General features: G+C 32.7%; 1 protein-coding gene across 1 annotated transcript in view; it reads right to left on the minus strand.

Annotated features, from left to right (window-relative positions):
• Positions 1-387: 387 nt before the first annotated feature.
• The window catches only part of eIF3a (eukaryotic translation initiation factor 3 subunit a), a 107,097-nt gene continuing 88,079 nt past the window's right edge, over positions 388-19,405 (minus strand). The window contains exons 14-18 of the mRNA XM_089091240.1: positions 13,193-13,279; positions 9,448-9,919; positions 7,655-7,803; positions 6,645-6,737; positions 388-508 (exon numbers count right to left, since the gene is read on the minus strand). Of these exons, the coding sequence (XP_088947366.1) occupies positions 459-508; positions 6,645-6,737; positions 7,655-7,803; positions 9,448-9,919; positions 13,193-13,279 (851 nt within the window). The 3' untranslated portion in view covers positions 388-458. The remainder of the gene's footprint in view (positions 509-6,644; positions 6,738-7,654; positions 7,804-9,447; positions 9,920-13,192; positions 13,280-19,405) is intronic.

Consider the following 19,405-nt stretch of genomic DNA (forward strand, 5'->3'; position numbering starts at 1 on the left):
GGACAGAGAATCAAATAAAACTGCAAAGTTTCTTGTCGTGTCGAAAGAGACGATAATTCAAACGCGACTTAGATAATTCTCCGATAATTACCTACTTGAAAAGACTGGTGACATATTGCCGTTACTGATACTTTTTGTCCCCCAATATGCGGCCCAAAGAATGCCCAACCAAGAACGCATCTAGAAGGCGGGGAGGGGGTTAGGGGATTTGACCCCCTCCCCTGAAATGTTTGTCCAAATCATAAAGACGTTACTAAAAGTCATAAAAACGTATTTTCGAGGCGTTTGAAAAGTTTTTTGTACCCCCCCTCCCGATAAAAAAACAAGGATAAGTTCTTGTTTTCAATCATCAATTGAACTAAACCTCGGGAAAAAAAATATTCTGAGCAAGGTTACACTACTTTATTTGCCCCACCAAAAACTTCAAGCAATAAAATAGACAAAAAACAGATACTAATTCACCGCTTCCTGCGGGACTGCTGCGTTTGCCAGCCAGATCCTTCGGTCTCTAAAATTGAAAAGAAAAACATTCAATAAATTGAAATTACTCCATCATAATTGGAAACGAAAAAAAAAAAGAAAAAAAAAGCACGAGTCAACATATAGCACAAAACACCTTTAGTGCTTGTGATTAAAAAACATCAAAAACAGAAAAAAAAAATAGAAACGGTTAAGCGGTTAGAAAATAATTTAATGTAAAAACAGTTAACACCCACTTTAAACATAAAAATAAAGGAAAATACTGAAAGATGTAATAGATTATTATTTTAAGATTTATGTCAAACTGGTTTTCTACTCAGACAGAATGAGCTTCCAAATATAACGCCAAGTTTAGGGTGGATTGAATGAGATTAAATGACATTTTTATAGTTACCACAGCCATTATGATAGCCTTAGTAATATTGGTATTCTGTGTGCCAGGTTTTTAAAAGACACACGTTTCGAGGGCCGTACTTCGTAACCTGTGAGCAAAATCGTCCAACTGTTGAGAAAATCATTTCGAGAAAACACGATTATTCATCTTGAAGGTTATTTTTCCACCTTAGTCGAGTTCGTACAACTGAATCACCTTGATTTTTTTCTTCGTTTAGAACAGTAACCTATCTAAAGTCCAACACTCGTCCTTCTGAAACTCTTGGCTAGGAAAAATACAGCACGCTGTTCTAGAAATTATCTCCTTTTTGTATTTTGTTTTATTTATTTATTATCTTTGGTTACATAAATAATACCGTATACCCACACTGCCTTTCTATTTGTAATCAAAATGAACCGAAAATATAATAGCGGGTATTACTTATAATTAAGACAGTGAACATTGATAAAAAAAAACTATCCTAATCAAAAGTTTTACCCGTTATTCTATTATTTCAACTTAATCATATATTCAATAATAATATATCACCTATATATTTATTTCCTTCAAAATCGAGGAGTATATCAAATACATAAATAAAATTAAAAAAAAAACTTATGCAAGTGAAACAAATCATTGGTTTACAATATGCTTCAGAAGAGAACTGAACAAAATACGTAAAAAATATCAACCATCCTTTAAATTCTGGAAACAAATGGGAAAAGTTGGGCCTGAAGAGAATATTCTCAAACTTACGATAAATATTGTCTATCTTTCCTAGTTAATTCTAAAGGCTTTTTGATTTTAAATTTTACAGCCAATTCAATATTACTAAGCAAAATTGGAAAACCCAGCAAAAAATTTACAATATTCAAAATAGCAAAGGCGAATGAAACAAATCGCAGAGTGTATATGTGTATGTAGCAGCATTTTGTCCGTTTTTTTTGGTGACAGCCTGTACTCACTAAGAATAACATGGTTAGCCAGAATTCCATTTAGAGATGGTAAAAATCTAAAATTGAGAGGGATATTCAAGTCCTATAACACTAGATTCAAATTGTCGATGCTTAGGACCTACGAAACAAGAAAGTGCTAGTAAAGACTGAAATTTTTGGTAAAGCACACCATACATTAAATGTAAATTTACAACACCTCCAATATTGTCGAATAAGCTTCCCATACAAGTTTAAAGTCATGATGTGTCCACTTTCACACTCTTTTGTTTTGGGCAATAACCCCTTATCCTGTAAAAATTCAACTGCTTCTTTTTCTGTCTTTGGAAAATCCCAAGTTGTAATTTTAACATTCTCATTAGATCACCCCTTTCACCCAATTCCACTCTAACAACTGTTTTAGTACCAGATCGGGAATCTGTCTCTCCCGTTTGACTGTAGCATCTCCCGTTTGATTTCTTTAGCAGTATATAGAAATGGCCATACAATGCACCAGTAGCAAAAAAAAGAAAAGATCACCTCTCCTCCACGGACACCCATTAATAGATTGACTTTTATAACAGGCTTTTAGAGAAAATTTTAGTCGTTCTATCCCTACTGTTTTCACTAAGATCAACATGGTTACAAAGAATTCAATTTCAGTGGGATTGAGAGGGATATCCAAAGATCTTATGACACTTGACCCCAAATATCGATATTTATGACCTTCCAACCTAGAAGGTAATTTCAAAGACTGAGTTCAATATAGGATCAAACAGGGCAGAGATAAAGAAAATATGCAAAATTGATAGCAATAAAAAAAAAAAAAAAAAAAAAAAAAAAAAAAAAAAAAAACCTGAGATTTTCTACGGCAGCGGTCAGGGAACCAGGGTAAATTACCCCAAATTGAGTAAAGATGAAAATTTTTGGGGGTAAATATGTAACTTTTGTGATTAAAAGTATGTATTTTTAATTTGCTATTTGATAAACCTTTTAGTATTTTTTTCAACTTTAACAATTTAGCGATATATGCAGGCCACGCCATCTCACTCCCAACCACTAGTGTTCTCAAGTTAAATCTTTGCGCACTAAAGCACAGCCCCGGATACCTGCTCAGTCCATGCCATGCCGTCAAGATACAAAAAATACATTGACGAGTCAGAGAGCCAGTTTTTCTAGTTAGTTGCTGACGAGATCATCATCAATCATCAATATCATCAATGATCATCAAAGACCATCATTAATCATCAATATATCGATGAATGTTAGCCGCAATTGGAAAATTTAATTCAAGTATTTTAATTATTAATTTAGGTATCCCTTCAGATGGTAGCAAATAGAAAAAGGACATACCAAGCCAAATTCCTTAGTTACGGTTTTCCATAAATAGAAGACAATGGTACAGTGAAACCACAGTGTGTTGTATGTACGAAAAAATTATTTCATAATCTTTCAAAAAAAGTCAGTTGAAAAAACATATAGACAATTTGCATTCACACCTGTCTTCCGAACCGCGAGAATACTTTGCAAATTTAGAAATATCTGTTAAAAGACAAAGATTGAATAGCAACTTGTTTGGTACATTTGATCAGAGTTCGACATCAAAGGCTAACTTTGAAGTAGCCTAGTTGATTGCTCGAAATAAGAAATCATACACTATAGATGAAAATTTGGTTAATCCAGCTGTTGTAAAAATGGCAGAGATTATGGTTGGTCAAAAAGAAGCGAAGAAACTGAATTCAGTGCCGTTGTCTGCGAAAATTGTGAAAGAACGAATTTCTATATTAGCAGAAAATGTGAAGGAACAGGTTATTTTCGCATAAAAACAGGCTAAATAATTTGCTATTTAGCTTGATGAGACAACTAATTTTAGTAGCAATTCACAGCTAATGGTACATGTTCGCTAAGGAAGGTGCAGATCCTTCCTGCAGATATTTTTGAAGAGAAATTTCTGTTTTGTTCTCCTCTCGAGTTGAGGTTTCGTGGAATTGATGTCCATAATAAAGTAAATGACTTCTATCCGCAAAGCTTAAAATAACAAAACTGTATTTCTGTATCCTTGGATGGAGCTCCAGCTATGCTGGGTCATATAAGTTCAGCTTTCGGTTTTTCAGCTTTCGTAAAAAAAAAGACCCAAATATTAAAGTTAATCACTGTATGATCCATCGCCAGGCCCTTATGGTCAAGTATTTAGAATCTACATTAGAAGCCGTCATGCATGATGTCACCAAGATTGTAAACTTTATCTAGGGACAGGTTCTAAACACGCGGCTATTTCGTGAATTATATCAGGACGGTGAAGCTGAATATACGGACCTACTTTATTAGACAGAAGTAAGGTGGCTTTCTCGCGGAAATGTACTAAATCGAGCATGGACTATTAAAACTGAAGACGAAATTTTTATGATTGATCAAAAAAAATATTCCTGCAGACAAGGCCGTGCCCAGGATCTTTTTCAGAGTGGGTTTTACTAAAAAAAAAATTCGGAGGGGGGTGAGGGGTTACAAAAAAAAAAAACATACAAAATTTGTTTATATCCATTTTTGTTATGTTTTTACGAGTCAGACAAACATTTCGGGAAGGGTTCAAACCCCCCTAACCCCTTCTCTGGGGTAAGGCCTTGCTCGCAGAAAAGTTTAAAAGCTCTTCCTGGGTTGCATATCTCGCATATTTAGCGGAAATTTTTTAGGTATATATATATTAAACAAAGAACTGCAAGAAAAAAATAATATCATTTCATTGAGAGAAATAGCGTCAACGTTTGGATTAAAGCTGCAAAATTGGAGACAGAATGTCGAACAGAACAAGAAAGCTTCTTTTAAAAGGTTAGCTTTGTTTTTGAAAGATTGCGAAAATATAACTTTTGCTGACATCAAGGATGCAATTGTAAGACATGTTATCGAACTCAGAAAGCGGTTTTCAGATTACATTCCAGATCTTGATACAAGTACTGTCAGTTGGATTGTAGATCCTTTTAAATGAGAAGAACCTTCGAACCAGAAGAACCTTAGGGTTTGGCAGAAGCAATTCTTCAACTTGGATCTAATACTGAAAGACATATTCGATTTAGGAGTAAACTAAACCTGTCGTCTTTTTGGTGGTCAAAAGCTGCAAAGGCTTTCAAAATTGTACATGAAGAGGCGGTTAACAATTGCTGCCATTTACAACACCATATTTGTGCGAACAAGGCCTTTCCAGTCTAATGAACATAAAACGAAGAACAGAAATCGATGAAACGCCGAAGACTGTATTCGAATCGCTCTTACATCAAAAAGTTCCAATTTTGAATCAATTATATCGAACACGAAACAACATCATTTCTCCAAAACGTGAAGGAAGAATGTTTTCAATTATTCTTTTTTCTAATTTTTTCAATTCTAATTTTTGTCTGTACCACCATTATTATTATTATTATTATAATTTGTTACAGTACCCCAGAATGTCAACCCTCAATCGTACCCCTATAGGTTTTAATTGGTTATATATATATTACTATTATTACTTATTATACTATTATTATAGTATACTATTACTATTATTTTTTATACTATTATACTTACTATTATACCGTTATACTTACTATACTAATATTACTTATTACTATTATATACTATTATTAATTATTATTGCTATATATTACTATTATATATATTGCTATATTAATATTATTACCATTATGTATTACTAGTAACAGGTATTACATTGATATGTTTTAATTAAATTTTTAGTTATTGTTTCTTTTCAAAATTATCATGAGGGGCTATAATATGAAAGATGCTAAAAAGAGGCGATTTTTTTGGCTCTCCCCATGGGGTAATATCAACTTTCACAAAAATATTTTGGAGTAATGATTAAAAAATTCCCTGACTGCTGCTCTACGGGCACCCATGCCTAGATTAAGTTTTCTGACAGGCTTTTAGGGAAATATTTTTTTGTTCTATCACTTCTTAATGATGGATTATATACACTAAGAATAACATGTTTTCCAGAATTACATTTCAGAGAGGATATAACTCGAAGCTTCAGGGGGATTCGAAAACAATATAACGATAGACTCAAAATGCCAATAAAATTACATAAAAAAAGCCGAAAGAAAGCGGATTTGTCATGAACAACGTGTGATAGGAAAAGAAAAATGAAGGAAAAGGAATTAAAGGAAGGAAAAGAAAATATGATAAGGAAAATATCAAAAATTTGAAATTATATTTCCAATGGACCACAGTATAATAAAATAATTATCAGAGGTTCGTATGAAGAAAACGCGCGCGGAAATGACTGAAAATAGCATAATTTGGTATCTACTAATATTCCGTTTTTTTTTTTTTTGGAAAATCCAAGGTAGTATTGACAAGGGTAAGACATCTGTATAGGGACTTTATGGTCAAACAAGATGTAAATCGACTTAAAAAAAATAAAACGAAAAAAAAGGAAAAAACGGACCTATGATCAAAGACATTTATAAATAAATTTGTATTGCTAATATTTTCTGACTATGTTCGACAAGGCCTCGTCATAAAAAAAAAAAACCCAGAGCTTTAAAGAGAAACAGAAGAGCAAAAAAAGAAGGCAAAGGTTGAAAAAAGACATTAAAATATTAACTATAACGAAACGATTTAAACACACGCATGCGACACAGAAGTAACTTATAACTGTATGCTTTCGATTTTAATAATTCTTTATTATTTGTCTTTGTTTAGCAAATACCCCTTTCACCGCTTTCCCATAATTATTTTCATATATTTTCGACAGCTTTAAGGAGTCGAAAGGGGGGCTCCTAGAATAAGCATATGATTGCGTCGTCCCTCAAAGTATACAATCGCTGCACTTATATACAAAAAGGGGAATTATTCAAACTTACCAGCCGATCTATCGTCCATTGGTCGAGGCGACATGTCCCTATCTCTAGTCATGCGCTGAGGGGATACTTGTCTCATAGGAGGACGATCACCACCTATAAAGAATTTATATTTATATTATAAAGAATAATTCTTTATATTATTTTATTATTATTCTTTATATTTTTTATTATTAGAATTTATAGCTAATATAATTCTTTATATTATTTTATTATTATTCTTTATATTTTTTATTATTAGAATTTATAGCTAATAATAAAAAAAATTATAACAAGAATTTATAGCAATTTTTAGCTAAAATCGTATTTTATTCATAATTTTAACCATTTGTTTTATTGCTTGATGTGCTGCATTTATCTTATCGCATTGACCTTGAAGTTTTGTTGGTTTTTTGTTGTTGCTGTTTTTAGTAGGCTAGCGCCTTGTATCATTTAATCATTTTTTGTTCTTTTTCAGTGTTGACGTACTTACGTTATCAGCTATGGATTTCAACAAATATATTAATCAACATACGCTTAAATAACGTGCTTACGTGTTCGCAATTGATGAAAACCACAATTTTAGAAATGCATTTAATATCTTTTCCAAAGATTTTTGATAAATTTTAAAAACCCATTTTTTAGCGCTGAAACACTGGCAATAACGGGAACTGCTATAAAAATACTTGTAGATTAATTTGCGACACAAAAGAACATCTTGAGATCTCTCATCTCTCCCCATCATCCACGATTAATTCTTTCCAGATAGGCATTGATCTTTTTTGTGATTTACTTGAAACAGAAAAAAACAAAAATACCGACTTAAGCCTCCGGCCTCAAATTAAATTCTAGCGACTAATAGTATTTTTGTGATCCAAAAATGTGTTGGAAGTCAATGTTGCCAGACATAAGATCCAAGACGTTAAATTTTGATTTTCGGTATACTTGAACGTATTTTTGTCATTTTTTTTAGCAATGAGACACTGGTAATTCCGGACGCTTTAACACAAAATATTCAAGTTTGCCACTCCTACCTCTTTCAAAGCCTCTTGGTTCCTCGCGAGGTCTTGGTTCCCAGCCTCGTCTTTCTCTGTCTCCAACTTCTCGCACTTCTCTCTGGTTCTCCTCAGAATGTGAACTGCCGTAATCCGACTTACGCCATGACCCTTCATCACCACGACCCCTGAAAACAAGAAGATAAGGAACGATGGTAGAGCAGAAATTAGCAATAATCAAGTTCAAGTTCCGTTTATTTCAATAAAAGAGCAATAACAAAGACAATATCCCAAAGGGCTCAATGGCCCGTTATTTGGATAATCAGCATCGAAATATGAAAACAGCCCCGTCACTAGAGGATGTTTAGAAGAAAATGTAAGAGCACTTCCCTTAATAAAAAAAACATCCAGAGCATTCTCTGGCTTAATAGTCAAATTAACCCCCTTTCTTAAAATAGAATAATAAAATATTTGAGAGCAGTACATTTTCACTATATTTCAACTAATGAATTTAATTTAATAATCTTAACTAGTAACACATTTATAACTAATACCAAAATTTTATGAAGCAATTATCATGATCATACATCCATAGTGAAAATACCTGAATCACAAAATGATAATTGCTAACCCAGGACTGGTAGTCCAAAACGTACTAAAACCTAATTGAAAACCATCGTAAGTTTACTATTTTCCCCTACGACAGTTTTCCAATTCAGACCCGGACCACCTATGACAAAATATCAGGAGATCCCTAAAGAGATCTTGCGGACTTACGAGAGTTCCCTAAATGGAGCTACCGTACCTACACAGACGAAAAGATAGAGTACAAGTTTCATATCTCTTTTCCAAGAATTCTAAATGAAATTGGTTATCTAGCTTAAGAGCAAATTTGCAAACGTTTTTCTTTTTCTTGGTTAACATACGATATATATATTAATTTTCAATATTTATGGATTTTTTTTGAAATGTTTTAATATTAATTATTCAACATATCCGCCATTGATCAACTGGCTTCCTCGATCAACTTTTACTAGAATACTATGGACAGTGAAACCTGATAGTTTTAAATTGAATAGGCCATAGAAGCATATATATATAAAACTAAATAAAAATATGTCAAAATAAAAATGGTTACTAAATAAAAAATAATAAAAAGTTACTAAATAAAAATATGTAGGCTATGTGTTTCTTTAGTTTAATTATAGTTCTATATTATTGAACTTTTTAACCAAGGTCTCTTGAAATTTATAGCAATAAAAGAAAAATTCTTGTATAATTAATTCTATAAATTAGTAATAAAAAAAAAAAAAAAAAAAAAAAAAAAAAAAAAACCAGTAACTTAAATCAGCTCCTTCAGCAAAAGAAAATTCCGGAAAAAACTAAAAATAATAAAAAAGAGTTTACCCTTTTTTCTTCCCTATTCAATTTGTAAAAAAAGGACACTACTTGAAGTTTATTCCGATATAAACTTGATCCAATTTTAAACTTCTTTAGAAATTAATTAGCGTTTGACAGCGAAAAGGTTAGTTTTTTTTTTATATCGAGCGCCATGTTTAGGGAATATTCTTTAGAACGCAAAAAATTAAGATTTAATAAAATTCTACGACACTAAAATCTCAGAAAACGTAAACAGTTAAAGTATACGGAGAGTTTACTGAATTTTCTTCAGCTTTATCTATTGTTGTTAGAAAACGCTTAAGAAATATATCTAGTCAGCAAATTTCCAAACTTAATACTTCTCTCTTAAAAAAACTGGAAATAAATGAACTCACAAAGAAACTTACACGTCACGGTCTCCATCACCTCTGACTGTTCTTTGTGGTTCATACGTATCGCGATCTCTTCTTTCTGGTTCACGCGTATCACAATCCCTTCTTTCTGGCTCACGAATACCCCGGTCTCTGGAATCTAGATTTCTTCTTTCCGGTTCGGGCCGATCAAATTCACGGTCTCTTGAATCTAGGTATCTTCTTTCCGGTTCACGCCGATCAAATTCACGGTCTTTGCGTCCAAAGTCTCTAGACTCAAAGCCATGACCTTCTTGAGGACGATCTCCAAAACGTCCACCGCGATCTGCATAACGATCCCGTTCTGAAAAGGTATCCGGTCGACGTTCCCGATTTCCGTAATGATCGACAGGACGCTCGCGGTCTTCTGCACGTCTATCTGAGCGCCAAGATGAGACTTCATCAGTGCCACTTATACCTCCCTTCCGTGGACTTGCTTCTTCACGGGACTTGACTTCTTCTCGTGCCGAAAATTTATCTGAACGCCTTATAGGGGGCTTATAGGCTCTATCACCTAAAAATTAACAAAACTTATGTGAAGAATGTAAATAGATACATAAATGCGCGTTCATTTTTTAGGGAGATGTGAGGGGGTCAACTATTTTTCTAGGGCCAAGTGTACTATTTTCAAACAGAACGAGGAGAATTTCTAGCTTACACTTCCCTGTCCAAGTCTCTTTATCAGATTTAGATCCGTATTAATAATACTTTACACTTAAATTACAAATACTCATAAAGACATTTAAAAAACCAATTCTAGGCCATAATCCATTATAATTAGCACTCTAGGTCGATCTTGTTGAGGAAACATTATATCACACTGTTATGTATATCACGAAGTCGCAGTCCTCCCTATGCCTACCAGCATGAACTCAAATTACCTCCATACTTTAAAAATACCGAAAATAAAACTTAACTTAAATTTCAAATTCAACGAGATAATACAAGATCTGATACAGCTTATAATTTTGTACAAAAATAGAATTATTAATTTAACATTATAATTTTTTTTTCAATTTTCATTTATTTTTAATCATAAAAAATCCTATTAGATTATTTACTATTATTAAGGCTTCTTACTCAGATATTTAAAAAAAAATAATTTGAATGAAGCAAGACTAGGTTTTCGTCATAATTTCTCTGGTAGACCATTCCATATTCGTGAACATAAAATATCCAAAGAAAAATCAGACCAAACGCATGGCGTAAATGGAAAAACCAACAGGCTATCCCGTGACCTTCCCTGACGTGTTTCAACTCCTGAAAAGCATTTTGGTAAAAGAGAATGAAAATTTCTCAACAGAAATTGAACAATTAAACAGTTCCAAACTATCTAGAGAACATAAAGTATCCTTTTCTTTAATTAGGTTTAATGCTTTTTTATTTTTTTTATTAATAATATTCGTATTAACTTTAAATGTCTTTTTTTCTTTACATTTCTATTATCAAGAACCATGGGATTTGTTAGGTCAAACTTTCAGTTTTCACCAATACGAGACAAGATTTTTTACAAAAAAAAATTATATAATTAATTACATAAAATTAATTAAACATGATTTATCATCAATTTCTTGCAATGTTACAACTACTACCACAATGCATCTTTTTTTTTACGAAGATTATAATTGTAAAAATAAATATCTTAAAAACGACTAAAATATTTTAATAAGACAGTGATTATCTATGTTACAAGACAGTCACGAGAAAATTATCTACGAAGACTATATTGCTCTTTGTTCATTGAATATAATATTTTCTTTCAATAAGACAATAAAGTTTCTTTTCATTCAAATGTGAATCTTTTTTTTTAATTTCAAGAATTATTATTGATGTTCAGGTCCGTTAACCATGAATATGAAGTAAGAATCTTAGTTAAAAATTTGCTCTTCTTTCTGATAACTAGTTTTCCTCGTACAGTGAAAAGAGGGAAAGTCCCCTCCCCTTCAGTTTTCAAAATCTCTGGACGGAATAAAAAAACGGGTGAGAGGAAGCATTTCAAGGAAAATGCTACAGCAAGACAGCTTCAAGACATACATAGTAAATTTTAAAAACTAATAACTTCATGAGTTTTGAAATAAAAGAACAAAATAATAATTACAAAAATGAAGAAATATTTTCCATTGTTTCAGTAACATATCTTTGCAATAATTCATTTTTTTTTCCAATTATTAGAGTCGAGCCTTCAATCCTGTCTTATGTCCAAGCGTCTTCCCATTCTATATACAAGACTTTAGTAATAAAATGCATTTTTTATTATTATTTTTTATTATTTAAAAATTATTTTTTAATTTTTTATTATTTTTTATTATAATTTAATTATCGACAATTTTTTTCTTCCGAGTCTATACAAACATTTTTCCCTACATTTTAGTGCAATATAAAAAAAAAATTGAACGCTGATAATATATATATATATATATATATATATATATATATATATATATATATATATATATATATATATATATATATACATATAAAATACATATAAAATAGATACATAATATATAGATAAAAAAAGTGACCACAAGTTCTAATTAATTCTCTCAAGTCATAACCTACAACTGATTTCGGGCCTCTCTTAGTAATCAGCAAAAAACCTACGTGCCAAACTTTTGAGTTTGATATAGGCTTCAACATCAGCAAAGCTATTTTCAGCGGATTCAGCACCAATTTCATGTATAATAATGGACTAATAATCAATTTCAGCTCTTGTGGACAACATGAAAAGAATTCCATGAAACAAAATGGAGTAAAGTTGAGTTGCTGTGCTAAAGAAAAGAATGTCGTGCCCATATGGAGTTTGGTTTTTAATTGAATGGGTGGTCTTTCGAGGGACTGGCAACTCTGACAAGAAAAGCCATGCACTATAACGATATCACTTATGCTAAAAAGTGTAAGTGATATGGTGGTATGGTTTCCGCTGGAGAAAGAGTTCAATTTTTCTCTTCGGATTTTTCCTTTCTGCAAAATCGTTAAGTAAAGTACATATGTAAATGAGTACTATATGTACCATATGAGTACCATACATATGTACTATATGAGTACCATACATATGTACTATATGAGTACCATATTATGTACTATATGAGTACCATACATATGTACTATATGAGTACCATACATATGTACTATATGAGTACCATATTATGTACTATATGGGTACCATACATATGTACTATATGAGTACCATATTATGTACTATATGAGTACCATACATATGTAAATGAATACTTTTCTCGACACTTAAAGGGTAAATACTCTCTGTGTGTATGACACATGTTTCTGGGGAAATTTACCTTTGGTATTTTTCGATTAGTTAAAATTTGTAATTCCTTGTGGTTTACTCTTTAAACATTCATTTTTATCTCCTTTTTTCGCGTCTTTCAATCTATTTCTAATTCTGGTTTTGCATTTGGAGCATATGGAATTTGCTTGTTATGTTGTGTTGTTTTCACTTCACTACTTTTGTTTTTCTATTTTGACTTCAAACAAAGCGATAAAGTGATTTGTAAACAAGAGAAAAATACAACGTTATTAGCTTAATTTTTTTTTAATTTTAATAAAAAAATTTAACGACTATATCGAAGTATTTAACTGTAAAGCAAAATAAAAACAGAACAAAGGCAAAAAGAGCAATCTCTAAAGAGGCAAAAAATGAAGAATTGCGTCAAAAAATTCAAGTAAAAACAAAATATACGCAAAAAGAAGATATACTTTGCAATTATATTAAAATGAATTTAAAGATTCGAAAAGGAAGAATACAGATCAGCAATAAGAAACTTACCCTGAGGTGCACGATACGGCTCTGGTCTCACCGTTGTATCGACCGGTCCTGAATGATGTTTGCGCCAGCTGTCTTCTGATGTGGCTTCTAAAAGAAAGAGAGGCTAAGTACTCAAATATTTTTTGAGTAATTTTGAGAATCTTTAACTAAAACCATTTTACAGGAAGGAATAGTTCCATCTTGTATTCCCTTTCCATGGTCCAAAAATAAATCAAACAAAACAATAATCACTTTTTTCATATAAAAACAAAATATGAAAGCAGAACAGGGACAACAAGACAAATTTAGAAAAGGGGATCATCAAGCAAAGGATTAAAGTTTATCGATATATGAGAAAACGTAAAACCCCTATACTTAAATTGCCCTTAATAAAGAGCTATTTTATACCTTGCAATTATAATAAAAGTGGAAACTACTTTTGATATCTATATAAGTACACGAGTCAATCCTCAATCAACAACAAACATTGGCAAGGAATTTAATACACTCAGCATAAATGACTAGCAATACTTAGGATTTTAATGACCGTTGAATTTTGTTATTTTAATTTCGTCCATTTATATATTATTACTATATTTATGTTTTATTATTGTTATATTTATATTATTGCATTTCAATCCCACGAAGCAGCAAAAAAGTTTTCAAATACAGAAATGTTGTTTATCGCTCGCCTTCATAATGAGTATCAGGGTTGCCACCACAACGAAATAAACATCACCAGTTTTTCAGCAAGAAAATCACCAGTGTTTTTCGCCAAAATCACCAAAAATCGGTGGTCAATAATCACCAGGAGAATAAAATAAAACCAGATCTGGTGATAAATCACCAGTGGTGACAACCCTGATGAGTACTGGCTATTTAAGGGATGGATGAACGTAGTGTTTTCTTCCACCACCGGCAGAAACGATAAGCCGGTGTTTTCAGATAAAATGTTTCAGATAACTTAAAACGAACAGAAATCACTACGTATATGATTGGGTTCGCCCCCTAGTCAATATCTTGCTCTTTAATCCAAAGATTTTTTTGTACTTTGAGCAAGTCATCAAGTAGTGTATTGAGTGAAATTGTGTTGAGATAATCATTCAACCTTTATTAAGTCAGTGTACAAACTATAAAAATGACTGTTAATCTATATATAAAAAAAACTAATTTAGAAGCTCGTGTAAGATGCAACCGTATTAATACAGCCTACAGAAAAGAAAATAAAAAAAGTGGAAGGTGGAAACTGAAAAGTTGAAGCTTATTTTTCACCAAAAGGATGATTCAAGACAAACAGATATTAGCAAAGAAATTAATATACTCAACTTAAATAACTAGCAATATTTATGATTTTAAGAACCGTTAATTTTTTTTATCCTTATTTTATTTGAATTCTATGACGAAGCAAAAAAGGCTTAAAAATGCTGAAATTCCATACATAGCTTGCCTTCATTATGACTATTGATAGGTTGGACAGATGCAGCGCTTTCTTACAGCGCAAGCGTGCAAACGGTAAGTTAGCGTCATCAAATAAAACATTTTGACGAATTTGACGAAAAACGTCTGTAACATATGGACAATCAACAAAGAAAATTCTTTTAACCAAGATGGCAGTTAGCCTATTAAAAGATAAAACCGTTTTTAATTTTGAACAATGCTGCGTCTGGCCAGGCCTTTACTCAAATATCTTTATCCTCTAAAAATTAGTTGTTTTAATTTATTCTAAGGCCTTGGTTTGCGAGCTGGGAAACGAAGATAACTTCGCTTTTCATTGTTTATTTCCATTATTAGCATTATTAGCTGCCAGGCAGTTATTTGCGACATTTGTGAATTCTAGGCTTAATAAGCGAATTCAGTTTGCTAGTGGAAAGTGTCTCTGCTTTTTTGGTGTATTTTTCAGTTGTTTTTTTTTTTTTTTTTTTTTTTTTTTTTTTTTTTTTTAAAGCAAATTCAGTCTGATAGTGGAAAGTGTTTATAGTTTATTATTTGGCATTATCAGTGTTTTTTATTTAGTATTAGCGAGTTCAGTCTGATAGTTGAAAGTATTTGTTTCTTAATTTTTTTCTGGTGGGTTTTGACGTTAAATTCGAATTATTACACACCCAACCTTTATAACTTCAAATTTAACTTTTTTTCTTCCTTTTATAGTCAATAACTTCAAGAAATGAAGTATTTTTGAAAATCTTGCGCTGAAACGCATTCATTCACACGCAGTCACCGACTGAAACGCATTGAAAAATCGATCAATGAAAAACATTGATTATGACAATGGAAGCGTGGTCAATTTTCAAGTATTATTTACAGTCAATATTCCTGATAATTTCACTAGCTTGTCTAACAGGCCAACTATGCTTTCCATTGGACTCAAGACTTATGGCCGTTAACACCTTTCAATTCCGCTAACTATCAACTGGTTGCGCACGTTGTCACTTCGTATACACCAGGGCCAGAATGAGAGATATCAGTCATAATAGATCTTGGTCAGGTCAAAACGTTGGTCGTAATGCCCCCCAAATTAATACATCATCAATGATTTCTGAGAGCACACTGGCTAAGCACAAATAAATAGATAAATAAGAAAAAAAGCAACGAAGATAGTTCCAGATAAAAAAGGAAGAATAGCAAGTTAAAAAAGGCTAAAAAAGGAAAAAAAGCACACTGGCTAAGCACAAATAAATAGATTAATAAGAAGAAAAAAGCAACGAAGATAGTTCCATCTAAAAAAGTAAGAATAGCAATTTAAAAAAGGATAAAAAAGTAAAAAAAGCACACTGGCTAAGCACAAATAAATAGATTAATAAGAAGAAAAAAACAACTAAGATAGTTCCAGCTAAAAAAAAGGAAGAATAGCAAGTTAAAAAAGGCTAAAAAAGGAAAAAAGCACACTGGCTAAGCACAAATAAATAGATTAATAAGAAGAAAAAAACAACGAAGATAGTTCTAGCTAAAAAAAAGGAAGAATAGTAAGCATTAATTTCGATCGAGCCCACCGCTCAACCCTCCTCAGTGAAAAAAAGGTGATAGAGAAAAAATTAAAGATAAAAGTCTTCAGGACAATAGATTCTCTTAGGGGTTTTTCTGTTTTTGTATTGTCCTAAGGATCTTTATCTGTGTTTATTTTTCTCTCTCGTTATTTCTCCTTTTTCGCTGAGGATTGTTGAGCGGAGGTCTCGACCGAAATATATGCATACTTTTCTTCTTTTCTGCACTGGCTGGATCTTTTATCATTTTTTTTTTCTTCATTGTAAACTTTTTGATTTTGTAATAGATTTTTTCACGAGTTCTTGAATTGGCCGTCGTTTTCAAGAAGCAGCATACATATACTACAATCAAAACCAAATTTACTACATATAGATCATTTTTGTTAAAACTTTAAGTGCTGTTCTTTCCTAATCATAGGCAGCACTTGGCGCTGCCTAAGTAAAGAGCAAAGTGTACCCAATGTACTATTATTTATTTTTTCTTTTCACCAGGGCACTTCGTAAGGAAGGAATTGTGGTAAAAACTTCGGAAAGGGCTCATTCGATTGTAAATTGGGGGTTCTACTACCCCTTTCAAGAGTCAAAAGTGGTTGGAGAGCAACTAGTCCCCTCCCATCCACCTCTTTCTTCCCAAAAGACATAAGATAAAAATTGTTATGTACCCATCTTGTTCAGCAAAGGCGAAAGGTCAAATAACTATGTCTCTGGGGATAACCCCCTGCCCCTGAGGAAAGGGATATAAGTTATACAATTCGCCCATTGTTTACATAGAGTATTTGTTATCGAAAAAAGGGGCTTGTTTGACCTTTTTTGTCCAAAAAGGCTAAGGGCATTCAAACGAAGTTTCAGGGAATGTTGAGAGAAATGTTTAAACAAATCAAAACGCACTGTGTGTCTGTAGATTGTCAAAAAGGCGTATCTGAGGAATGACTTAGGGTACTAAGTTGGGACCCTCAGAGAACGATGAGGGGGATGCTCAATTGATCAGAAGTTAATATATGCACGCTAAAACCGCCATTACTACTGCTACCACCACCACTACTACTACTGCTATTACAACTATTACTTCTATTGCAATACTAAGGCTGAGGATATTAAGGAGAAAATTTAATTAAATATTATGGAGAAAGTTGAGCAAAATCAAAAGGTCCGATTTGCATACCGTTTGTCAAACGAGTGTATCAGCAATATCTTATAAACGGCTTATAGTATCAAGTTGAAACTTTCAGGACATGATGAGGAGATGTTAAACTGACCAAAAGGTAACACTGCTGCTAATACTACTGCTGTTACTACTACTATTATTATGACTCCTATTACTACTGAGGCTAAGGGTATGAAAGTAAAAATTTCAGGGACTATAAAAAAAAATAAAAAAAATACTCTGTACTTGTAGGTTTTCAAAAGGGCATATCTCAGAAATGGATTAGGAAGGTGGAACTGTAAGGGATGGATGAGGGGGATGATCAATTAATAATAAAAAAAAACAATATATACACTCTAGTAAAAGGCACTAACCAAAAGGCACTATGCGCTTATTACCCCTACTGCTACAACGACTACTGCTACTGAGTCTAAGGGTATTCAGGTGAAACTTTCAGGGAATATTTAGGGGGGTGTTGAACTAAATCACGACACATTGTGTGCATTCAGGTTGCCAAAAGTATGTATGAGCAATTTCTTTGTAGCGGCTTAGAGAATCAAGTTGAAACTTTCAGGACGTCTTGAGAGGGATGTTGAACTAACCAAAAGGCACTCTATGCATACAGCTACTAATTTTACTTCTGCTACTTTTGCTACTATTACTACAATTACAATGACTACTACTACTGAGGCTAAGGATATGAAGGTCAAACTTTCATGGAATGTTTAGAGGGATGTTGAAATAAACCAAAACACTCTGTGCAAGCAGGTTGTTCAAAGGGCTTCAGCAATATCCTAGGAACGGTTAAGGATATTGAATTGAAACTTTCAGGGCATTTTAAGCGGGTTGTTGAGCTAGCCAAAAGGGACTATGTACAGACTACTATTACAGCAACTGCTACTAGTACTACGACTATTACCATCGAAGCTAAGGTTAATACGGTAAAACTTTCAGGGAATGTTAAGGTGGATGTTGAACTATATCCAAACACACTCTGTGCATGCAGGATGTCCAAAGGGCTTATCAGAAACATCCAAGGGATAGTACAGGGCAGTGGTGTGCAAAGTGCGGCTCCAGAACCACATGGCTCTTTGACTCCTTAAGAGTGGCTCTGGCACAAAAATCTACGGAAGATGCGACAATATTTTCATTGTAGACATACCTAACGAACAGAGTTTAATTCTATTAGTTTTCGTAAACGTTAACACAAACCATATACAAGCTATCGGCCGAAATTGATTGTGTTTTTGGTGTAGTCCGGTGTGACATGAAGGTACCATAAACATGTGGGCGCATGCTTCTTTCTAAAGCAGTGGGATTACAAATTGGCATCACAGACAAATAATTGCAGTTTGAACAGTTTTGACTTATCTACCGTGTCTGTCGATATCCTGTCTTATTAAAAAGTTGTTGTATGCTTCAACCTAGCTGCACATCTTACAGGTATTTTATGCGATCTTATTATACCTGCTATGGATGTTTGTTGTTCCGGGACCAAAATTGTACTCAATTTTTCGTCATATTAAAAGCTCTGTGATTCTGATGACGGTTTTTTTTTGTCTCTGCATTTTTGGTGTTTTTTTTTTTTTTTTTTTTTTTTTTTTTTTTTTTTAGCGTAGTTACATGTATTCATAAAAATTGTATTTTTTAAAAGAGTTATTATAGACCACAGAATACATTTGGTATATCTTTAGGGGTACTCTATTTAACATGACTACAAAAAAAAGCAAAGAAAACTGAAAGATGAAAACTCTGTCTACAATTGGCCATGTTTTGATGCAACCTATGCAACCTATTGCAAAATACTCGATAACTTTAACTGAGAATTTTGGACTGAATGTTTGGACTTTGGACTGAGAATTTTGCGATTATTCGAAACTTAAATGGACTTCCGACATGTCTCATTTGAAAGGAGAAATTCGCGTCAAATTTAGAGAGATACTTTTCAAGAAAGAAGTTGAGCAACTTCGGAAGATTCAAAAGTCGTCAACTTCAGTGTTTAATAACTCGATGCAATCTTCCAACAATATTAATATGACAAGTTTTGTTGTTAGCCAAGAGATTGCTAAGATAGGGAAACCGTACACAGATGGTGAATACAAGAAAAAA

This window comes from Artemia sp. Qi Xiang Cuo, chromosome 6 (assembly GCF_049724085.1).
Source record: "Artemia sp. Qi Xiang Cuo chromosome 6, ASM4972408v1, whole genome shotgun sequence".
NCBI lineage: Eukaryota > Metazoa > Arthropoda > Branchiopoda > Anostraca > Artemiidae > Artemia > Artemia sp. Qi Xiang Cuo.